This window comes from Salvelinus alpinus, chromosome 11, assembly GCF_045679555.1.
Source record: "Salvelinus alpinus chromosome 11, SLU_Salpinus.1, whole genome shotgun sequence".
Taxonomy (NCBI): Eukaryota; Metazoa; Chordata; class Actinopteri; order Salmoniformes; family Salmonidae; genus Salvelinus; species Salvelinus alpinus.
The window spans coordinates 53,050,985-53,074,742 of record NC_092096.1 but is presented as its reverse complement, the minus strand read 5'-3'; the positions used below and the strand labels follow the sequence as shown (position 1 = coordinate 53,074,742).

Genomic DNA, 23,758 nt, shown 5'->3' with positions numbered 1-23,758 from the left:
ACCCATAACCTTGTGGTTGACAGCAACTATTACTGTTTGGCAGGTGTAAAAAAAAAATCTAACAATTAAAAATCTAAAAACATCCAGACAAAATTCAAATGAATGAGGATGCGAAATTTCTAGGAACCACTCAGATATAGCAAAAGACTAAATGGTTTCCTTGTGGTGTTTATAAGCCATGCACACAAAGCCACCACAGAGAAAGTAGGGGACACTTCTGTCTAGGCTAGGGCACCATTTAAGGGGCCCAGCACAGAGCCCTGGGGGACACCCTTGTGGTTGTTTTACCTACCATAGTTGAATACACTGTTATGCTAAATGACTAAAATGTTATCCATCTATAAAATGCATTGCATCAGAGCCACAGGTTCTACAGCGTTTCTTTTATTAAAGCAGCCTAGTTTCTTAAATGTAAATGCTGCCCTCACCTTGCGGTGGCGTTCCCGGTCCTTGCACTTCTCCCGGACCCAGTCGATGGTGTGGAAGTCATCATAGGTGCCGACCCCTGGGATGGGCTCCTCCAGGAAGTCCAGCAGGTGGGTGGTGCTACTCATCACCCCGCCCCCGTTAGACATGACGTAGTTAGATCCTACAGGAGAGAGAGCGAGCGCAAGTCGGTGAGAAAGTTATTGCGAAAGACTAGCAAACGGTGGACTACTAGCTCGCTGACAGATCGCTAGGAGTCTGGATGGGACAAACGCTGCTACGAATAAGCCATCGGAGTCAGACCGTGATGTAACAATCTTCCCGGTCAGTCTGCACTGAGAAACCCAGGTGAAAAGAGGGAACAGTGACAGCGGCAGAGAAAACCTCCCAATCTTTGACTAATACAGTCACATCAGACAAGGGAGATGATTCCCCCGCCCCCCGCCCGGTGACGAAGACCAACAGCAGTCAAAACACTGCTACTGTACATAGAAACCTACCAGCAGAGGACTGAACAGTGTGTTGCGTTGTAGTCTTTCTCCTTTCATCTCACATGATAGTCATCCCTTAAATCAAATTATGCCAAACCCCAGTTCCATCTTAATTTTTTTTTACACTGTGTGCTTCAGCCTGGAAGCATTAAATATCTGCTCCATTATCTGAACCATTAGGAACACACTGCAAAGCACGGCACACGTCGCTGGCTTATGAAAACTAATGAGAATGAACATTGGGGTGAAACCCCGTCCATCCATCTGTTGGCGGCTGCATCTCAAAACCCGAGCCAGACATGGTGGAGAGAGACTAACTGCTGTACACACACCTCCCGTTATAATCAGATATCCTAATCAGATACTCCCTCACCCCCAGGCACTCTGGAGCCAAATGGAGGTGCAGTTGCAGACTTGATGGCAGATTGAACACAGAGGGTAGAAACTGAGGCTTATCCAGGTCTCTTGATTTCCTTTCAACTAATCACTCACTGGTCATAGAGGTTAAGACTCAAAACAGTAGTTCATTCAGGTTCTAAAGTTGTCCTTCTAAAAGGGCCGTTCTGGTTTAAACTGTGAAGGAGGAATGTTTACTTCCAAGTCTGTGAGGTTTTCTTCCTCGAAACTTGTTTCACAATCTCTGATAACGGTTCCCCATTAAAAATAGGCACAAGGACATGAGGGTCTTCCTATGGTCACATGGTTCTGTGTACAAGTTGTGTCGCGGTAAGAATGTGACAGGGGAAACGGAGGCACAGTAGTAGTGTGACTGAAGTGAACGCTGGCCAAGGATTACAACACGGACTGCAGTGCACCAGTCTGCCATTTTTGTGTCTTTTGGATGTAGGCATTACAGGATGCAGGTCCTACGCGGATAGACGTCAGACTGTGCATAAAGTAGGCTACGCCACACCTAGAGTATAACACAGTATAGCCTGCCACCAACTGTGCTCTGTCAGTAAATGTTGAACAGATTTCCAGTTCACCAAAATAAGGGATTGGACCACACAACTTTGGTCACCCTTTAAGCGTGATCAGTTGATCTTTGCAAAAGCACAGAACACGTAGCAATATTGCATTCGAATACAAAAATTGGCAAACTATGTTTCAACTGCCAAAGATGACTGATAGCGAAAAAAAACGGTTGTATGTAAAAAAATAAAATAATTTAAAAACATTTTTTAATCACATTTCATGATTACATTAATTCATTCAGATCGTAACGATAATCAAGAACGATCATTGCCCGATGATCATTGCTAATGCCAGATGTCCGAAATCCAGTCAGGTCAGGCTGTGCTGGTTAGAAACAGCGCTGCACAGCATCTAAAAGGGACAGTTAAATAGCTTCTACTAGCTGGCTGACTCGCGCACACGTCACAGACAGACAGAAGCAGAGATAGAGAAGAGCCCTTAGGTCACCTCTGCTCCATCTCCATTCATCCACTACAGCACTAACTCAAATGGGCAGCCAACCGCCATTTTGAAAAAGGTCATCTCTGCTGTGGATGTGATGTGAGGGAAATAAACAATGACACCATTAAAATACATAGTCAACGACGTAACACTGAAAAACAGCTCACAGTCGTCATGAAGATGTGTCTTTAAAAAGTACGTGTTCTATCTAACATTGTTTCACAGTATTCTCAGAATGATAGGAATTACACAGAGACAGGTCTACATTCATGTAGTCTTTCCACACAACTCTACCAACAAAAACAAAGAGAGGGAAATCTCATGTAATGAAACTCTGACAACTGTACAAGGGTGTGGGAATTCATCCAAGAAAGAACAAAGTCACTATTGTATCCAAAAACAAAGTAAAAAAGAATGCTTTTGTCTCCTCAAGTATGTGCTAAATAATTGGCGGGCATGCATGAAATTAGAGCCATTCTTTGTTGTGCAAATTCTTCTATTCTGCTCACTAATACATAGTACAGTGTATTGTGCATTTTTCCAGGGCGATATTTTGCCTGAGAAAGAGAAATGCAAACATTTCTCTCCAACCTATGGCAAAATGTGTAGAATTACAGGAAATTAGCTGGAAAACTGGAAATTTCTCTCCACCCCATGGCAAAATGAGTAGAATTGCATGAAATTAGTTCTCTCCGCTTTAAAAACGGCAACATTTTTACAACATTTAAACAATCAAAATGTTTAAAATTGCAGGAAATTAAATATAAACCGTCAATGTTTTCTCTCCACTGTCAAGACGTAGGCCGCTAAAATGTTTTGATTAGGACACATGCCAAGGGACGGCTCTGACTTCAAGTGTGGGTATGGATGTGACCAGAGAGCCACAGCAGCCAATCGTGATGAGTTCAGATTTTTTTTGTGGCCCCCACCCCCATCAAAGTTGCCCATCCCTGGCTTATAGTGTAGCAGAATGTCCATTGTCCAATAGAAAGTACTAGTACATAGATGACAAAACTAACACATTACATTTTCTATTTAACTAGGCAAGTCAGTTAAGAACAAATTCTTATTTACAATGACGTCCTAGGAACAGTGGGTTAACTGCCTTGTTCAGGGGCAGAACGACAGATTTTTACCTTGTCAGCTCGGGGATTCGATCTAGCAACCTTTCGGTTACTGGCCCAACACTCTAACCACTAGGCTACATGCCGCCCCACAGCAGGTAAATACATAACCATATTTAGCTGAAGAGAAAAAAAAAGAAGAAAATCAGCAGAAGGTAGATGCTAAGCTAGTTCAGTTATGATGATGATCCATGGTTTGGTGACCATCATAACCGTTCTCCATTTGGCATGCTGTCAGGGACACGCCGCTTGTGTGTATTTGCTGAATTTGCCAGCAACGTGTGATATCGTGCTGGGGTTTGTTAGTGAGGATGGCATCTACCCACAAGGACTGTTTAACACAACCATGTTATGACCGTGTTATCCAGGGGCTAACAGTGTGTGGCTTGGCAGAATTGGCAGAATGACATCAAGTGAGTGCAATAAAGCTGTTTTTAATGAAGCCTAGGTTTAGCCTATAACAATACCTAGGAGAGCCAGTTGGTGCTAACTGCTACGCCACCTAAGGATATCATTACAAATGCTAGGAGACAAGGTGTAACTGCTAAGCTAACATGAAATACCAGAAACCTGGGACTGATTTTACCTGGTGTGATCTGTGGGAAGTGGGAACGTGATCAAAGCTCAAACACTGGGGAATGATTAGTCACATCTGATGTGGCTCTAGGGGGAAGGGAGGACACAGGAATGAGCAAACAAGTGAACAAATAGGCTAGCAGGTAACATACAGTTGAAGTCGGAAGTTTACATACACTTAGGTTGGAGTCATTAAAACTCGTTTTTCAACCACTCCACAAGTAATTTTTTTCAACAATTGTTTACAGACTATTGATTAGACTACAGATTATTTCACTGTATCACAATTCCAGTGGGTCAGAAGTTTACATACACTAAGTTGACTGTGCCTTTAAACAGCTTGGGAAATTCATGGCATGGCTTTAGAAGCTTTTGATAGACTAATTGACATCATTTGAGTCAATTGGAGGTGTGCCTGTGGATGTATTTCAAGGCCTACCTTCAAACTCAGTGCCTCTTTGCTTGACATCATGGGAAAATCAAAAGAAATCAGCCAAGACCTCAGAATAAAATGGTAGACCTCCACAAGTCTGGTTCATCCTTGGGAGCAATTTCCAAACGACTGAAGGTACCATGTTCATCTGTACAAACAATAGTACGCAAGTCTAAACACCATGGGACAATAGAGCCGCCATACCGCTCAGGAATTAGATGCGTTCTGTCTCCTAGAGATGAACGTACTTTGGTGCGAAAAGTGCAAATCAATCCCAGAACAACAGCAAAGGACCTTGTGAAGATGCTGGAGGAAACAGGTACAAAAGTATCTATATACACAGTAAAACGAGTCCAATATCGACATAACCTGAAAGGCCGCTCAGCAAGGAAGAAGCCACTGCTCCAAAACCGCCATAAAAAAGCCAGACTACGGTTTGCAACTGCACATGGGGACAAAGATTGGACTTTTTGGAGAAATGTCCTCTGGTCTGATGAAACAAAAATAGAACTGTTTGGTCATAATGACCATCGTTATGTTTGAAGGAAAAAGGGGGAAGCTTGCAAGCCGAAGAACACCATCCCAACCGTGAAGCACGGGGGTGGCATCATCATGTTGTCGGGGTGCTTTGCTGCAGGAGAAACTGGTGCACTTCACAAAATAGATGGCATCGTGAGGGAGGAAAATTATGTGGATATATTGAAGCAACATCTCAAGACATCAGTCAGGAAGTTAAAGCTTGGTCGCAAATGGGTCTTCCAAATGGACAATGACCCCAAGCATACTTCCAAAGTTGTTGCAAAATGGCTTAAGGACAACAAAGTCAAGGTAGTGGAGTGGCCATCACAAAGCCCTGACCTCAATCCTGTAGAAAATTTGTGGGCAGAACTGAAAAAGCGTGTGCGAGCAAGGAGGCCTACAAACCTGACTCAGTTACACTCGCTCTGTCAGGAGGAATGGGCCAAAATTCACCCAACTTATTGTGGGAAGCTTGTGGAAGGATACCTGAAATGTTTGACCCAAGTTAAACAATTTAAATGCAATGCTACCAAATACTAATTGAGTGTATAATATACTTCTGACCCACTCGGAATGTGATGAAAGAAATAAAAGCTGAAATAAATCACTTTCTACTATTATTCTGACATTTCACATTGTTAAAATAAAGCGGTGATCCTAACTGACCTAAGACATGGAATTTTACTCGGATTAAATGTCAGGAATTGTGAAAAACTGAGTTTAAATGTATTTGGCTAAGGTGTATGTAAACTTCTGACTTCAACTGTACATGTAGACATAAGCCTAACCAATTTTTATTTTCACTACACAGGGGTAGAAAAAGTTGTGAGGAATCTTAGACACCTCCTTACCGGTTAAAACTCAGACACCGGTAGGATTGTCAAATGTTTGCCTGCCGATAGTACTTAGCACCTCTGAATAGAGTGTCGGCAGTCACTCTCTTTTGTGTTCACACAGAAAAGACCATGGAAGTCATCAGCCACTCAGCCTTGTTAGAATACTCCAAACCAGAAGGTGGCAGTAGCGTTGTTTGGCAATGCATATCAGTGCATATTTCTTAGGGTTTAGATTCCAAGCTATCTGAGCTAATGTTGTTATTTTGTAGAAAGCCCTTGTCGATACTAACCAGATGGCCACAGGTAGATAACTACCAAGCAGGGTGAAAAAACTAGGCTTAAGCGGAATACCGTATACCGGGGTATTTGGAAAAAGCCACAGGATGGGTTTTCAATACTGTCAAAGCTATTTCTTTGAAATGTTTCAATACACTTGAATATTTGTGTCTACTTTGAGTTATTACCTGCAGTCAACTTGTGCAACACCTTAGGAGATAAAGCAGATTGCGTTTTTAATTTCACCCGTCACATTATTTTCAAACATTAAGCTTACCGTAGTTCCCCAGAACAGTTGAGCCAGTCATGTGTTTGTTTGCAAATAGCACAAAGGGAGAAAGCGAGCTGATGAGTCCATAGCGATCTATATCTAATCGACAAGTCTCTGTTGTGCAACGCACATGAGGTGAAGTTACACTTTATGAAATTCATTACTAAATGTTTGCCATCAGATACATTATGTATAGGCAAAAGTATGTGGAAACGCCTTCAAATTAGTGGATTTTATTTCAGTTACACCCGTTGCTGACAGGTGTATAAAATCAAGCACAGAGCCATGCAATCTCCATAGACATTGGCAGTAGAATGGCCATACTGAAGAGCTCAGTCACTTTCAACGTGGCACCGTCATAGGATGCCACTTTTGCATCACTCACTACCAAGTTCCAAACTGCCTCTGGAAGCAACGCCAGCACAATAACTGTTAGTCGGGAGCTTCATTAAAACGGGTTTCCATGGCCAAGCAGCCGCACACAAGCCTAAGATCACCATGCGCAATGTCAAGCGTTGGCTGGAGTGGTGGAAAGCTCACCGCCATTGGACTCTGGAGCAGTGGAAACGCATTTCTGGAGTGATGAACCATGCTTCCCCATCTGGCAGACCGATGGACGAATCTGTGGTTGGCAGATGCCAGGAGAACGCTACCTGCCTGAATGCATAGCACCAACTGTAAAGTTTGGTGGAGGAGGAATAATGGTCTGGGGCTGTTATTAATGGTTCGGGCTTGGCCCCTTAGTTCCAGTGAAGGGAAATCTTAACGCAGCACTGATGGGAAGGGCCTTTCCTGTTTCAGCATGACAATACGCCCGTGCACAAAGTGAGGTCCATACAGAAATAGTTTGTCAAGATCGGTGTGGAAGAACTTGACTGGCCTGCACAGAGCCCTGACCTCAACCCCATCAAATACTGTTGGGCGAACCGGGCCTAATTGCCCAACATCTGTGCCCGACCTCACTAATGCTCTCATGGCTGAATGGAAGCAAGTCCCTGCAGCAATGTTCCAACATCATCCCAGAAGAGTGGAGGCTGTTATAGAAGCAAAGGGGGACCAACTCCATATTAATGCTCATGATTTTGGAATGAGATGTTCGACGAGCATACTTTTGGTCATGTAGTGTATCTATCTTATAATGTCTTTCTGCCAGAAGTCAAAGAGCTCTGGATGAGTTCTGTACCGCTTCCATTTTTTCCCTGTGCTTCCTACTAGTGTTTTTTCCCCTCCTCCGTTCTTCTCCAAAAAAATGTTTTATTTAACTAGGCAAGTCAGTTAAGTTTTTTATCCAGAATCGATTCGTGTACACATGCTGCTCTTCCTTCAGAAAAACATGCTTCACAACTTTGTTCATTTGCACAATTTCTCGTTCACTTTCGCTTGTAAATGTTCACACTCACTGAAAATGACATTCGGTAACTGCTAGCTATGCTTGTTTAACTTTATGAGCTGGATTTGCCTGTCTTGAAATGAGTTTAGTTTTCACTCGTTAGCAACAGCGTCTATGTAATTTCACTAGTAGTTTGTTAGCATTCTGGTAATAGAGGCCCAATGGGCTTTTCTCTTCATATTTAAAGCCAACTTGTGTGCTATACCGGTAATACCGTAAATCCCGGTATGAGAATAAGTACGATATGACAATATGAAAACCTGGATACCGCTCAAGCCTAGAAGAAACTATTTAATTAATTCTCCATAATCCCATACGGCCAGTGACAGCCCATAGCCAAATGTTTAGCTATTTAGCTAATGTTAGCACATTACCTAGCTAGCACAACATGGCTATCTTGGTCACTGCACTAACTCAGTAGCTAATATAGGCAGCTGTTTCATGGACACTAGCTAATTCATTGTGATTTAATTAGTTGTTAGCTAGCTTGGAGGAAGCATTTACTGTTGTGTGCATTGCGTATGTGCACGTAGCTAGCTAACGTTGCATAGCTTACATTGCTTATGAAGTGTGACTGACTTGTACAGAGAAAATGCCCTCTTTTCAACAACAAAAGTGTGTTGGTTCCTGCTCGCTGATTGGCTCAAAGTCAAGATGTTGGCCACTGATAGGCATTGCAATTCCACAAGTACAAATCGGTAGGTTTGTCACTACCGGGTCGGCACGCAGCAGGTACCGCTTTTGTTCTAGCAAGAGAAGGAACGGCCTCCCCACTGTGGTAAGTACATATCGGCAGACTATCAGCGTTGAGATTCTCGGTGGGTTCCATGCTTTAAAGCCTTGTTTCAAAAGGCCCTAGCCAAGCCTTTGAAATATGAAAGCATTGGGCTATATCAAGTCCTTTGATGTAGACCTATATGTGCAGGAGAAAAGTAGGCCTAGGCAAGCTCCCATTGAGCAGGGAGAACTACAGTAGGTGAATGGCTTTCATCTGGCAGTGTTTCCCTTCATGAGGAAGACCAACGGGAAATCATTTGTTCTTGTAGAGTCAGCTAAAAACGCAGCCTGAGCCCCAAATGGCACCCTACTTCCCTATATACTGTAGTATTTTTGACAGGGCTCTGGTCAAATGTAGTGCACTGTTGTAGGGAATAGGGTGCCATTTGGGACACAACCACAGTCTCACCCAGCCAGAAGCAGTCAGCCAGTTCGATATTGTCACCTTCCAACCAACCTGATTTGTGAGTGACCCACAGTCTGTGCTGGCAGGGGGAGAGGAGGAGGCGGCGGAGGAGGGGGAACCGGGGAAGGAGGAGGAGAGGACCGAGCACGCCCCCATTCTTATCGACGGGGCTGCAGTGGAGCAGGTTGAGAACTTCAAGTTCCTTGGTGTTCACATCACCAACAAACTAACATGGTCCAAGCACACCATGACAGTCATGAAGCGGGCACGACAAAACCTATTCCCCCTCAGGAGACTGAAAATATTTGGCATGTGTCCTCAGATTCTCAAAAAGGTTCTACAGCTGCACCATCGAGAGCATCACTGCCTGGTATGGCAACTGCTCGGCCTCCGACCGCAAGGCACTACAGAGGGTAGTGCGAACGGCCCAGTAAGTACATCACTGGGGCCAAGCTTCCTGCCATCCAGGACCTCTATACCAGGCGGTGTCAGAGGAAGGCCCTGAAAATTGTCAAAGACTCCAGCCACCCTAGTCATAGACTGTTCTCTCTCCCACCACATGGACATAGACTTGGCGCTCCAGTACCGCTTGCCAAGAGGCTTCCAAACAGCTTCTACCCCTAAGCCATAAAACTCCTGAACATCTAGTCAAATGGCTACCCAGACTATTCACATTGCTGCCCCCCACCCCCCTCCCCTCTGCCACTCTCTGTTATCATCTATGCATAGTCACTTTCATTAACTCTACCTACATGTACATACTACCTCAACTAACCGGTGCCCCCGCACATTGACTCTGTACTGGCCCCCCCCCTGTATATATTGTTATTTTTTACTGCTCCTCTTTAATTACTTGTTACTTTTCTCTTATTCTTCTCCGTATTTGTTGAGACTGCACTGTCGGTTAGGGGCTCGTAAGTAAGCATTTCACTGTAAGGTCTACACCTGTTGTATTCGGCGCATGTGACTAATAAAATTTGATGATGAGTCAGAAATGATGACTGGACTCTATGTGGAGGTGGGGTTTCTAGCCACAGTGCGTAGAGATGGTACTGGGTTAGCCAGGTAGGTGCGTAGTGAGGGTGACGTCTAAATTAGAGGCGGACAGTGAATTGGTCTTTGGGACCGTAATAACAGGTTGCTCCTCTTGATAGTCAGATTATAGACACAGACAGACACATAATGTAGATCAATTGCTTCATTATGTGCAGGAGTGGATGGTTTGGAGGGTTTTACTGTAGATTGTCACAGTAGGCTGACACACAGCATCCAGCTGAATGATGACACTGTGGAAACAGAAGCCTGCAGGGACTGCTTCAACCACAACATGGATCAACGAGTTTACGACACACACACACATGCGCACACACCTTGTGTGTTCAGGTTCTACATGCCGATAAAGTGTGACCATTCAGTGCGAGGGCTTAGTGCACACAGGCGCTTCCTGTGCATTAATGCAGTATCAGGCTACTCCAGCACTGCAGTCCTGCAAATCAGATCAAGGCGCTTCAGCTTAGCAACAGGACTGACTGGGGCTGAAGACCAGTAAGCTAACACTAACCACACTGGTGCTGCTAAGGGAATATCATGTGGCTGAAAGGCAGGTTGAGAGGGAGAGAGAAAAGTGAGAGAGTAGAGAGAGAGAGAAAAGTGAGAGTAGAGAGAGAATATAGAGTGCAGAGCTAGAATAGCGAGAGAAGAGAGATAAAGGGGGAAAAAATGCCAAGGATTCAGAGCAGCAGACACTCCTTCAAATGAGGAAATACCATGGTTGAACATGGCCAGTGGTACAACTACACGGGACAACAACAAAAAATTGTGCCTCTGGTGGATTTGGTCTGGCAGTGAATGCACTACTCCATAAAAAGTACATTCTCAAAAATAAATATTCTTATCGGAATATGGTGCAAAATATTCAAGTGTAATTTTACCGCTATATGGAAGCGAGGTTTGGGTTTCAACCTATAATTACGATTATAAGCATTGGGAGAAAAACCCAATAGAAAATCTATATACAGAATTCCGTAGAATTATCCTAAATATCCAAAAGAATGTACCAAATAATGCATGCAGAGCGGAACTCGGACGATTCCCTTTAATTGTAAATATAAAGAAAAGGACAAACATTTTGGCACCATTTGAAATTAAGCCCCAAAACATTTACAATTCAAAGCACTGGAAATCCAAGAGCTGAACCCTGAAAAGATTCCCCTATGTCAGCTGTTAAAAACACAAAACAACCTTATTATCCAAACACAGGGAAATCAATTAAATTATTACAGAAATTAAATCCTCATATAAAAATTAACAAAAACTCTGAATAAACTAAATTGCTATTTGGCCCTCAACAGAGAATACAAATTGGCAGAATATCTCTATTCTGTCAGAGATACAAAACAGAGACAGATCCTGAACAAATACAGGCTCAGCGATCACCAATTAGCTATAGAAAAAGGGAGAAACAAAAAGAGATGGCCACTCAAAGATGAGCGTCTGTGTGGTCACTGCACGACAGGAGGTGGAGACAGAGATGCACTTTTTCCTCTACTGTGAGAAATATTCCCAAATAAGATTATATTTTTTCAAGACATTATCTCAATCAAGTCGCAACTTCTGTGCATTTAAAAATAACAAAGCTGGGAATTATTCTGGGTGAGGGAGAAACTGTAAATATTACTACCAGATATGTATATGATTGCCATCCCATGACCATTAATTCCTGAAGTATTTACATTGTATATAACTGACAGTAATACATAGTGTAACAATCATCCATGTTGTATTTCAATTTATTAGCCATTATTTTTTATGATCATATTTTTATCTAATTAAATGTATTGACCACAGATTACACAATACAACAGAAGAGAGCGAGCGAGAGGAGAGAGAGAGCAAGATGAGAGAGGAGGGCGAGCGAGAGAGCGAGCGAGAAGATAGCGAGAAGAGAGTGCGAGCGAGCGAGAGGGCGAGAGAGAGAGCGAGAGGAGGGTGAGCGAGCGGAGCGGGAGAGGGGAGCAGAGAGCGCGAGAGGGGAGCAGAGAGCGCGAGAGGAGAGCAGAGAGCGCGAGAGGAGAGCAGAGAGCGCGAGAGGAGAGCAGAGAGCGCGAGAGGAGAGCAGAGAGCGCGAGAGGAGAGCAGAGAGCGCGAGAGGAGAGCAGAGAGCGCGAGAGGAGAGCAGAGAGCGCGAGAGGAGAGCAGAGAGCGCGAGAGGAGAGCGAGAAGATAGCGAGAAGAGAGGGCGAGCGAGAAGAGAGAACGAGAAGAGAGGGCGAGAGAGAGAGCGAGATGAGAGCAGAGAGCGGGCAAGCAAGCACGAGAGGAGAGAGAGAGGGGATCCTTTGGCAGTGTCCTTTGTCTCTGGTCATTTAACATGGGAATCTAACAAACAAGAGGAATACGCCAACACACACACACCATTATCTCAGATATACAGACAGGGACGTACCCTAACATACACACACACACCCTAAGGAACTCAACCGTAAACTGAACGTGGATGGAATAGGACTGATGTTAGAACGTTTTCTTGTCTTTTGAGCTGAATCAAATCAGTCAACCATGTGACGTGGGTAGGTTATGTTAAAGGAAAGCATATTACTCAGTGCGGGGCCATGAATAGCTTATGCCTTAGGGACGATTACACAACATATTAGCTAACTGTGAAAGAAGGACCCAGGATATATCCACATAACACTGAATCCTGTTGAAAATGTATAGGTTTCGTACAGGTAATGAGGATAGCAGATGCTTTATAGATGTTATAGTTTGTGTGTGCATATGCGTGTGTGACAGTGCAGAATGAGGTGTACTGACTAGTGAGATATGGCAGAGAACACTACAGCTCAATCCAACAGGTCCTCCTCCCTGTCACTGAAACACTGTTGCACGTTAAATGGATCAGCACCACACTGAGTAACATCTGGAAGCTGTTATAGAGGTGTTCCTACACACACACACACATTTAACAGCTTATTCTACGAGAATAAAGATGGAGGCAGTGGCACACATTGCTCCTCCTCGGCCATTTATTGATTCTACGAGCTCAGCTAAACCCGGAGAATAGACACCCTGCTAATTCACCACGCAGATAAGACACACACACAGACACACTGATAGTGGGTGCCAAGGTTAATCATCGACGAGCAGGTGAATGGTGGCAGAATGGCAGCCAGCTAGATAACACATTCACCATGGCAGTCCTCCCGTCTGACCTAAGTCATAAGCTCCACACCATTTTAGTCTATTAGAACAACAGTAGGGAGCTACAGCATTAGATTATCCAGCGCCATGACTGTAACCAGAAGTACAAACATAACCAAACTTCCAACCTCCAGTCGGGAAGAAAGAAAATAAAGATAAGGAAGAGAGGGAAATGTACACACACGAAGGAGCTCAACCGCAAACTAAACGTGGAAGGAATAGGACTGATGTTAGGTCGTTTTCTTGTCTTTTGAGCTGAATCAAATCAGTCAACCATGTGACGTGATAGGTTATGTTAAAGGAAAGCATATTACTCAGTGCGGGGCCATGAATAGCTTATGCCTTAGGGACGATTACACAACATATTAGCTAACTGTGAAAGAAGGACCCAGGATATATCCACATAACACTGAATAATTGAATCCTGTTGAAAATTGTATAGGTTTTGTACAGGTAATGAGAAGGATAGCAGATGCGTTATAGATGTTAGTGTGTGTGCGTGTGTGACAGTGCAGAATGAGGTGTACTGACTAGTGAGATATGGCAGAGAACACTACAGCTCAATCCAACAGGTCCTCCTCCCTGTCACTGAAACACTGTTGCACGTTAAATGGATCAGCACCACACTGAGTAACATCTGGAAGCTGTTATAGAGGTGTTCCTACACACACACACACACATTTAACAGCTTATTCTAAGAGAATAAAGATGGAGGAAGTGGCACACATTGCTCCTCCTCGGCCATTTATTGATTCTACGAGCTCAGCTAAACCCGGAGAATACACACCCTGCTAATTCACCACGCAGATATGACACACACACAGAGACACATTGATTGTGGGTGTCAAGGTTAATCATCGACGAGCAAGTGAATGGTCGCAGAATGGCAGCCAGCTAGATAACACGTTCACCATGACAGTCCTCCTGTCTGACCTTAGTCATAAACTCCACACCATTTTAGTCTATTAGAACAACAGTAGGGAGCTACAGCATTAGATTATCCAGCGCCATGACTGTAACTGTAGACAGATGGACAAACAGACCGAACCTCCAAACTCCATTCAAAGGAAGGGGAGGGTAGGGGGATCATGGCGTACCTCTTTTAGGCAGCTCCTGCAGGGCGATGGTATCCCCTCCCCCGTCGTAGGGTAGATAGGGGTCAGCCTCGGTTGAGATATCGTCCATGGTTGACTGACAGTCGGTCGCTAAACTAATTTTGCTGTCTCACCGCGTGTTAGCTCCTCGTCGCTAGGCGAACTGCTTATCCGGGAGCAGCCTCCATGTTTTGAACAGCCTCGGAGAGACTTGCTGTGTGTGCGTGTATGTGTGAGACAAGCTGTCTTTTCTCCCCCCCTTCGTCTTTCTCCTCCCTCCCTCCCTAATTCCCTCTCTTTCTCGCTCTCTTCCCCTCCCTCTCCACTGCAGCAGCTGACTGCTAAGGAGCCGGTGATGTCATAGCACGACGAGCTGCAAGCCTGGTTGGTTGGTTGCTAGGGGAGACGACTGGGCTGGGGAGCAGGCAAGGTAGCTTTGGAATGGAACCGTCTATTATAAGGAGGATGGGGGGGTGGCAGAGGGAGGAGCGATAATGCGTAAGAATGCAGAGCGATCAGGCCAGGCTGGCAGAGCCTGTTGAAAGGTGTGCCGGTCGGTCTGATGCATAATATTAGCACTCGGCCTAATCTCTATTCATCAACGAAGAATAAAAGGCTGTGGTATACAGTAGCATATCAGTACTGTAGTGCTACGCCAATATTGATCTGTATTGAACGCTATACAGTCAATGACTCTATTAATTTGCTGCTTGCCATGCATAACTAATTAATATATGTGTTGGTGCACAATCATCAACAAATGAAAATGAACAGCGTTTGTACAGACATACACCACACTGCAGTACTACTAAAATCAAATGTTGTGAAAGCAAAAGCCACAGCATGGGAGAGAGAGAAAAATCCAGAACATGGCATTAGCAACCACCATAAACATGTCAGTGAGACCAGTACTAAGACTGACTCTCTCTTCTTTCCCTTTCCACAAACACTTCCTCTCTCTTTCTCTCTCCCAGACAGGATATGAAACCATTTGTGAGATTTCATCTGATTGTTCATAGCTATGTGTCATGTAGCAAGCAGTACACTGTCACATTTGGCAATGTGGAAGCTCCTCATAAAAATTCAAATGGTAAAATATTGAAAAAGTTATCCTTTTAGATAAAACTATACTAAATATATTCACGTCACCAAATAATTGATTAAAACACACTGTTTTACAATGAAAGTCTACAGTAGCCTCGACAGCACTCTGGAGGATAGCACCATGGTGTAGCCGGAGGACAGCTAGCTTCCGTCCTCTTGGTACATTGACTAAAATACAAAACCTATGAGGCTCTTGGTTCTCTACCCTTCCATAGACTTACACAGTAATTATGGCAATTCATTATGGCAACTTCCAGAGGATGTTGAACTCTTGCAACAGAGCTCTTGCAACATGTTGTCCACCCAATCAAAGGATCAGAGAATGAATCTAGCACTGGATGCATAAGCTACAGCTAGCTAGCACTGCAGTGCATAAAATATGATGAGTAGTTGACTCAAAGGGAGAAGGCCAATTGTTGAACACAGTTTTTCAAAAATGAAGGAGAAGCGAGAGAGATTGTCATTTTTTTCACTTTCACTTACTTAGATAACTAGCTAAATGCAGCTGGCTAGTTTAGTTACTCAGAGGGATGCTATGTTAGCTAGCTGGCTATAACTATCCAACACAACACTGTAACTCTTCCAAGTCTAGGTGATATGTTGGTTTTATTAATTTACTGCCCCAGGGCCCACTGGTGTAACTGCCAGTGTAACTGACTATACACTGTAACGTTACTCCATGATTGTAGCGGGTTAACTAAAGCATTAGTTCTATTAGCTATGTTGACTAGGAAGTTACTTTAGCTAATATGGGGACAACGATGTAGGCTGTGTGTAGCGGTTATGACATGGTTTGGCTTGGAAAGTTTTTTTTGCCTTGTCACATACAGCTGATGTGTTGTTCATTGAAATCCACAAACAAAGGGAAAAGGTGAGAAGAGAAGAGTGCATAGAGGAAAGAAGGAATATAACGTGGCTATGAAAGTGAACTGTGTTAATGCGTGATCAGGGGTGTATTCATTCCGCCGATTCTGTTGAAAAACTTTTCTTAAACATAACCAAACGGGGATAAAAATACCTGAATTTGTCCAATAGAAACTCTTGTTTGCAACTGTTTGACTAATGATTATTCCCAAGATAAGCTAGATGCAGACAAGAGTGTGCAAGGCGGTATTGAATGTGTCACTGTTTGTCCATGTCTGTTATCTCAAATTTTTCTTTTGACCTGTTTGCACCTACATTGTAAACTTTCATTAATAGGCTAGGTTTATTCAGACTGTCCTACCAATGGGACATTAAAAACTGCAATATCTTATGTTTCACCGAGACGTGGCTGAATGACGACACAGATGATATAGATCTAGCTGGCTTCTCGGTGCATCGGCAGGACAGAGCAGATACGTCTGGTAAGACGAGGGGCAGGGGTATGTGTCTATTTGTCAATAACTGCTGGTGTGCAATGTCCAATATTAAAGAAGTCTCGAGGTATTGCTCGCCTGAGGTAGAATAACTTATGAAAAGCTGTAGACCACACTATCTCCCAAGAGAGTTCTCATCTATATTATTCGTAGCCGTCCATTTCACACCACAAACCGATGCTGACTCCTACTACACCAGCTCTGATGCTCGTTGGATGTGGCAGGGCTTGACAAATATTACGGACTACAAAGGGAAACCCAGCTGCGAGCTGCCCAGTGACGCATGCCTACCAGACCTGCTAAATGCCTTTTATGCTTAATTCGAGGCAAGCAACACTGAAGCATGCATGAGAGCACCAGCTGTTCCGGACGACTGTGTGATCGCGATCTCCATAGCCGATGTGAGCAAGACCTTTAAACAGGTCAATATTCAAAAAGCCGCAGGGCCAGAAGGATTACCAGGACGTGTGCTCAAAGCATGCGCAGACCAAATGGCAAGTGTCTTCACTGACATTTTCAACCTCTCCCTGACCGAGTCTGTAATACCTACATGTTTCAAACAGACCACCATAGTCCCTGTGCCCAAGAAAGCAAAGGTAACCTGCCTAAATGATTACCACCCTCACGCCGGTAGCCATGAAGCGCTTGAAAGGCTGGTCATGGCTAACATCAACACCATCATGCCAGAAACCCTAGACCCACTCCAATTCGCATACCGCCCCAACAGATCCACAGATGACGCAATCTCAATCGCACTCCACACTGCCCTTTCCCACCTGGACAAAAGGAATAACTACAGTTGAAGTCGGAAGTTTACATACACCTTAGCCAAATACATTTAAACTCAGTTTTTCAGACATTTAATCCTAGTAAAAATTCCCTGTCTTAGGTCAGTTAGGATCACCACTTTATTTTAAAAATGTGAAATGTCAGAATAATAGTTGAGAGAATGATTTATTTCAGCTTGTATTTCTTTCATCACAATCCCTGTGGGTCAGAAGTTAACATACACTCAATTAGTATTTGGTAGCGTTGCATTTAAATTGTTTAACTTGGGTCAAACGTTTTGGGTAGCCTTCCACAAGCTTCCCACAATAAATTGGGTGAATTTTGGCCCATTCCTCCTGACAGAGCTGGTGTAACTGAGTCAGGTTTGTAGGCCTCCTTGCTCGCACACGCTTTTTCAGTTCTGCCCACAAATGTTCTATGGGATTGAGGTCAAGGCTTTGTGATGGCCACTCCAATACCTTGACTTTGTTGTCCTTAAGCCATTTTGCCACAACTTTGGAAGTATGCTTGGGGTCATTGTCCATTTGGAAGACCCATTTCCGACCAAGCTTTAACTTCCTGACTGATGTCTTGAGATGTTGCTTCAATATATCCACATAATTTTCCTTCCTCAGGAAGCCATCTATTTTGTGAAGTGCACCAGTCCCTTCTGCAGCAAAGCACCCCCACAACATGATGCTGCCACCCCGTGCTTCACGGTTAGGATGGTGTTCTTGGGCTTGCAAGCCTAATTTTTCCTCCAAACAAAATGATGGTCATTATGGCCAAACAGTTCTATTTTTGTTTCATCAGACCAGACGACATTTCTCCAAAAAGTACGATCTCTGTCCCCATGTGCAGTTGCAAACCGTAGTCTGGCTTTTTTATGGCGATTTTGGAGCAGTGGCTTCTTCCTTGCTGAGCGGCCTTTCAGGTTATGTCGATATAGGACTCGTTTTACTGTGGATATAGATACTTTTGTACCTGTTTCCTCCAGCATCTTCACAAGGTCCTTTGCTGTTGTTCTGGGATTGATTTGCACTTCTCGCACCAAAGTACGTTCATCTCTAGGAGACAGAACGTGTCTCCTTCCTGAGCGGTATGACGGCTGCGTCGTCCCATGGTGTTTATACTTGCATACTATTGTTTGTACAGATGATTGTGGTACCTTCAGGCATTTGGAAATTGCGCCCAAGGATGAACCATTTTTTTCTGAGGTCGTGGCTGATTTCTTTTGATTTTCCCATGATGTCAAGCAAAGAGGCACTGAGTTGAAGGTAGGCCTTGAAATACATCCACAGGTACACCTCCAATAGGCTAATTTACATAATTCGAGTCAATCAGAAGCTTCTAAAGCCATAACATAATTTTCTGAAAATTTCCAAGCTGTTTAAAGGCACAGTCAACTTAGTGTATGTAAACTTCTGACCCACTGGAATTGTGATACAGTGAATTATAAGTGAAATAATCTGTCTGTAAACAATTGTTGGAAAAATTACTTGTGTCATGCACAAAGTAAAAAAAAAATATAGTTTGTTAACAAGACATTTGTGGAGTGGTTGAAAAACAAGTTTTAATGACTCCAACCTAAGTGTATGTAAACTTCCGACTTCGTTATTGTTATGTAATTTTCTTGATACTTTATGATTTAAATATTCATTTTCACAAATTTATTTAGTAAATACTTTCTTAACTCTATTTCTTGAACTGCATTGTTGGTTAGGGGCTTGTATGTAAGCATTTCACTGTAAGGTCTACACCTTTTGTATTTGGCGCATGTGACAAATCAAATTTGATTTGAAGCAACCTCATGATGGGTATAGGGGAAATTCAAGTATCATGTAGTAGCCTAAACTATAAATGTTACATTGAACTGGGTGAATGCTGTAATAGAAATAAGGCCATGCTCATGAAAAAAAATCGTCCTCCCTCATCATAAACGACACTGACCGACACTGGCGTACACGTGTGTGAAACTGTCACACTTCAATAATGCAACAACTGTATCAATTCAGTCACTAGAGCGCTGCACATGTAATGTATATTCACACTACCACTTGTTATTATTAAAGGGATACTTCGGGTTCTTGGCAATGAGGCCCTTCATCTACTTCCCCAGAGTCAGTTGAACTCATGGATACCATTTTTATGTCTCTGTGTGCAGTTTGAAAGGAAGATGCTAACTAGCATTAGCGCAATGACTGGAAACTTATGAGTATCTGCTGCAATGACTGGAATTCTATGGGTATCTGCTGCAATGACTGGAAAACTATGGGTATCTGTTGCAATGACTGAAACTAGCAGATACCTATAGGTCTTCAAGTCATTGTGGTAGCATGCTAGCAGATACCCATACTTCCAGTCATTGCGCTAATGCTAAAAAGCATTGGCTCACAAAACTACCTCCAACTTCCTTCATACTGCATACATACAAATGGTATCCATGAGTTCATCTGACTCTGGGGAAGATGATAAAGGGCCTCATTGCCAAAATCCCGAAGTATCCTTTGGTGTTGGCACCATCAAACCAACCAACGAAGCCCCTACCTGGCTTTCAGCACTGCTCCTGTTGCTAGGTGACGATGGCACAGGTGATGATGTCACCCATCTGGAGTGTGGAATTAAATCCAGCAGACTGTTCAACAGAGTACCCAATTAACATAGCACCAGGGTTCTACAAATCTAGAACTAGAACCAGTGATGTTTTAATTCCACAGTTTTTAATTCCAATATGTCCCATTCCTCTATTCTAAGCCTGGTTCAGGTAGTTCCATTCTGTGCCACTACAGAACATTCCCACAGCTGCCTGTACACCACCACCAGCCCCAACACACAGTGCATATAAATAGCACCAAGCAGACTAACTGACAGGCAGACAGACAGTCAGGCTAACATGCAAACACTGTGTACTGTAGTGTAAAGTCAATCTTACGGGAGGGATACTGACAGATACAGGTATTTACACTTCCTGGACTGTCACCAGGCTTATGCTGATTGGACAGCAAGCTGCCAAACTGGTTCATGGGAATTTGTCCCTTCACTCCCCTGGGCATGTCTTCGCCCAGTTCCTATTTAACATGTAGGCGTGTGTATATGAACCACAGTGGAATGGCCTATTGCAAGTTTTTTCTGTCTGTCTGTACCAGTTTGTCTTGTTTGTCAAGCTTACCAGCTTTTGTCCTGTCAGCTCCTGTCTTTTCCCAGCCTCTCTTTTCTCGTCCTCCTGATTTTTGACCCTTGCCTGTCCTGACCCTGTACCCGCCACCTGACCACTCTGCCTTGCCTTCCCTGACCCAGGGCCTGCCTGCCTGCCGTCCTGTACCTTTGCTCCACCTCTGGATTACTGAACTCTGTCTGTCCTTGACCCTGAGCCTGCCTGCCATCTTGTACCTTTGCTCCTACTCTGAATTATCGACCCCTGCCTGCCTTGACCTGTCGTTTGCCTGCACCTGTTGTTACAATAAACATTGTTACATCACACAGTCTACACTTGGGTCTTACCTTGATACCTGATAGCACGAACTGGCCATGACTGACCCAGCAGACTTGGACCAGCTCCACAACGCCATCTCCTCCCAAGGAGCCACCATTGGTAGGCACAAGGATTTGCTTCGCGGTCTGATGGAAGGCATTGCGGGAGCAATTCCGGGGGTTGCCTACTAGGCAGCCTACCACGACGGTAACCTCCCAGCCCCTCTGTAACCCAGCTGGTAGCAGCACTATCACCCCTGTTTCCCGGGAACCCCCGTTACCTCCCCGGAGCGCTACGATGGAGATTCCAGAATCTGCTGGGCCTTTCTCTCCCAGTGCTCCCTCGTTTTCGAGCTGCAGCCTTCTTCGTTCCACTCGGACCGCTTGAAGATAGCGTACATTATTAAGCTGATGTCTGGGAGGGCACTCGCCTGGGCCACGGCAGTGTGGGAGCAACAATCCGCCGTCTGCCTCAGTCTGGAGGTATTCGTGGCGGAGGTGAGAAGTTTGAGGCTCCGGTGTTCGGGAGAGAAGCTGCCCGGAAGTTACTCCAGCTTCGGCAGGACACCTTCAGTGTGGCAGACTATGCGGTGGAGTTCCGTACGCTAGCAGGAACCCAGGATACCTGGAACCCGGAAGCGCTGTTTGACACATTCCTGCATGGATTATTGTAGGAGGTAAAGGATGAGCTGGCGGCCCGAGAACTACCGACAGATCTTGACTCACTCATCGCTTTAACCATCCAGATCGATGGTCAGCTACGGGAACGTGGAAGGGAGAAGAGGTCCGATTGCGGTCCTAATCACTCACTCAGGGATCCCACCTTGCAGCTGATGAACTCCGGAAGTCCCCGGCGTCTACGTCCCCGAGAGGATCCAAGCTTCCCCGAGTCCCTCCAAGAGCCTCAGGAGACTGCCGATTCACCTCTTCCCGAGCTGCAACGCGTACACAGACTTGAGACCCAGAATTGTCTGTATTGCAGTACTGCCGGTCATTTTGTGTCTACAGTATCATCAAGAGACCTAGCTCATTCGTTGAAGTGAGTACACTGGTGGGTCTTAAAGATAATTGTTCCTCTCCCCTTACTCGCCCCCTTCTCCATGCCACCCTGCTGTGTGGCGACCAGTCCAAGTCTCTCCAGGTACTTATCGACTCGGGGGCCGAAGTGAGTCTCATGGAAGTTACCCTGGTGTCCGAGCTGGGCATCCCCACTCAACCCCTCTCCATTCCCATGGGTGTTAGAGCGCTGGACGGGCGCTCTATATGCTGGGTCACCCACCAGACCACCACCGTCAACCTACGAGTGTCGGGGAACCACAGTGAGACGATCCAATTCCTGCTGGTTGAATCTCTGCAGGTTCCTGTGGTATTGGGATTCTCTGGGCTCCAGCGACACAATCCCTCCATTGACTGGGCTACTGGTGCCATCGTGGCCTGGAGCCTGTCCTGCAACACTCATTGCCTGAAGTCAGCTCTGCCTGCACCGGGGCGTCTTCCTGGGGGCTTGGAAATTGCCCCGGACCCCTCCGCCAGCTCCGCAGAGTACCAGGACCACCGGGAGGGGTTCAGTAAGACCCGTGCCACTTCGCTTCCGCAGTACTGACCGGTATCCAAGAAGGTCAAGCCTGAGGCGCTGGCACGCCGCTATTGTGCCGCGGCTACACACCCGGAAGCCGAGACCTTCACCCCGGTTCCAAGATCATTAGCTCCTTTGCCGTTTGTCCTCTGTTGCCCCGTACCCTTCGTATTTTTCCAACTTATTCTGTGTCTAGAGTCAAAACCATGTCTGACTGCCCCTTGACTGTTTCTAGGCCCATCCCTCCCCCCCGTGCCATCGATGGCCAGCCAGCGTACACGGTGAGACGCCTCCTGAGGGTTCGACCACAGGGCAGGGGTTTCCAGTACCTGGTTGACTGGGAGGGCTATGTCCCACAGGAGAGGTGCTGAGTTCCCGCTAAAGACATCTTGGACCCGGCCCTCATCACCGGCACCCCTGACCCTGCCTGCACCTTTGCTCCACCTCTGGACTATCGACCCCTGCCTGCCTAGACCTGTCGTTTTCCTGCCCCTGTTGTTACAATAAACATTGTTACTTCACACAGTCTGCACTTGAGTCTTACCTTGATACCTGACAACGTGATGGTTTTTCAATACCGCCAATATCGTTGAAACTATTTCTTTAAAGTTTTTCAAAACATTTAAGTATATTTGTAGCTACTTTTTAAGTATATACCTGCAATGAACTCGTGCAAAACGTTAGGAGAAAAAAAGATTGCATTCTTCATTTCACCTATCACATTATTTTATATTATGAAGCTTACAGTAGTTCCCCAGAACAGTTGAGCCAGTCACGTATTTGTTTGTAAATACACTTTATATACAAAAGTACGTGGACACCCCTTCAAATTAGTGGATTCGGCTATTTCAGCCACACCGGTTGCTGACAGGTGTATAAAATCGAGCACAGAGCCATGCAATCTCCATAGACAAATACTGACAGTAGAATGGCCTTACTGAAGAGCTCAGTGACTTTCAATGTGGCACCGTCGTAGGATGCCACCTTTCCAACAAGTCATTTCATCAAATTTCTGCCCTGCTAGAGCTGCCCCGATCAATGTAAGTGCTGTTATTGTGAAGTGGAAAGGTCTAGGAGAAACTACGGCTCAGCCATAAAGTGGTAGGCCACACAAGCTCACAGATTGGGGACGTAGTGTATGAACCTAGCTATGAACCTCAAATATCATAGCCGGTTGTATTGACTTCAAGACAGTCTGAATGGCATCAATAAAGCCTATGGGTTGAGTAGAAAATAATATAACCTG

At 44.8% G+C, this 23,758-nt stretch overlaps 1 protein-coding gene across 8 annotated transcripts in view; it reads right to left on the bottom strand.

Annotated features, from left to right (window-relative positions):
* Positions 1-23,758, bottom strand: part of clcn3 (chloride channel 3) — a 67,711-nt gene that overhangs the window by 15,179 nt on the left and 28,774 nt on the right. For 5 of the 8 annotated variants that reach the window (XM_071333498.1, XM_071333502.1, XM_071333503.1 and 2 more), the window contains one exon: positions 429-589. In XM_071333498.1, coding sequence (XP_071189599.1) covers positions 429-589 — 161 coding nt within the window. Of the gene's footprint in view, positions 1-428; positions 590-14,238; positions 14,506-20,012; positions 20,032-23,758 lie in introns of those variants that run through there. The other 3 variants (XM_071333505.1, XM_071333501.1, XM_071333506.1) reach the window with 3 other exon arrangements.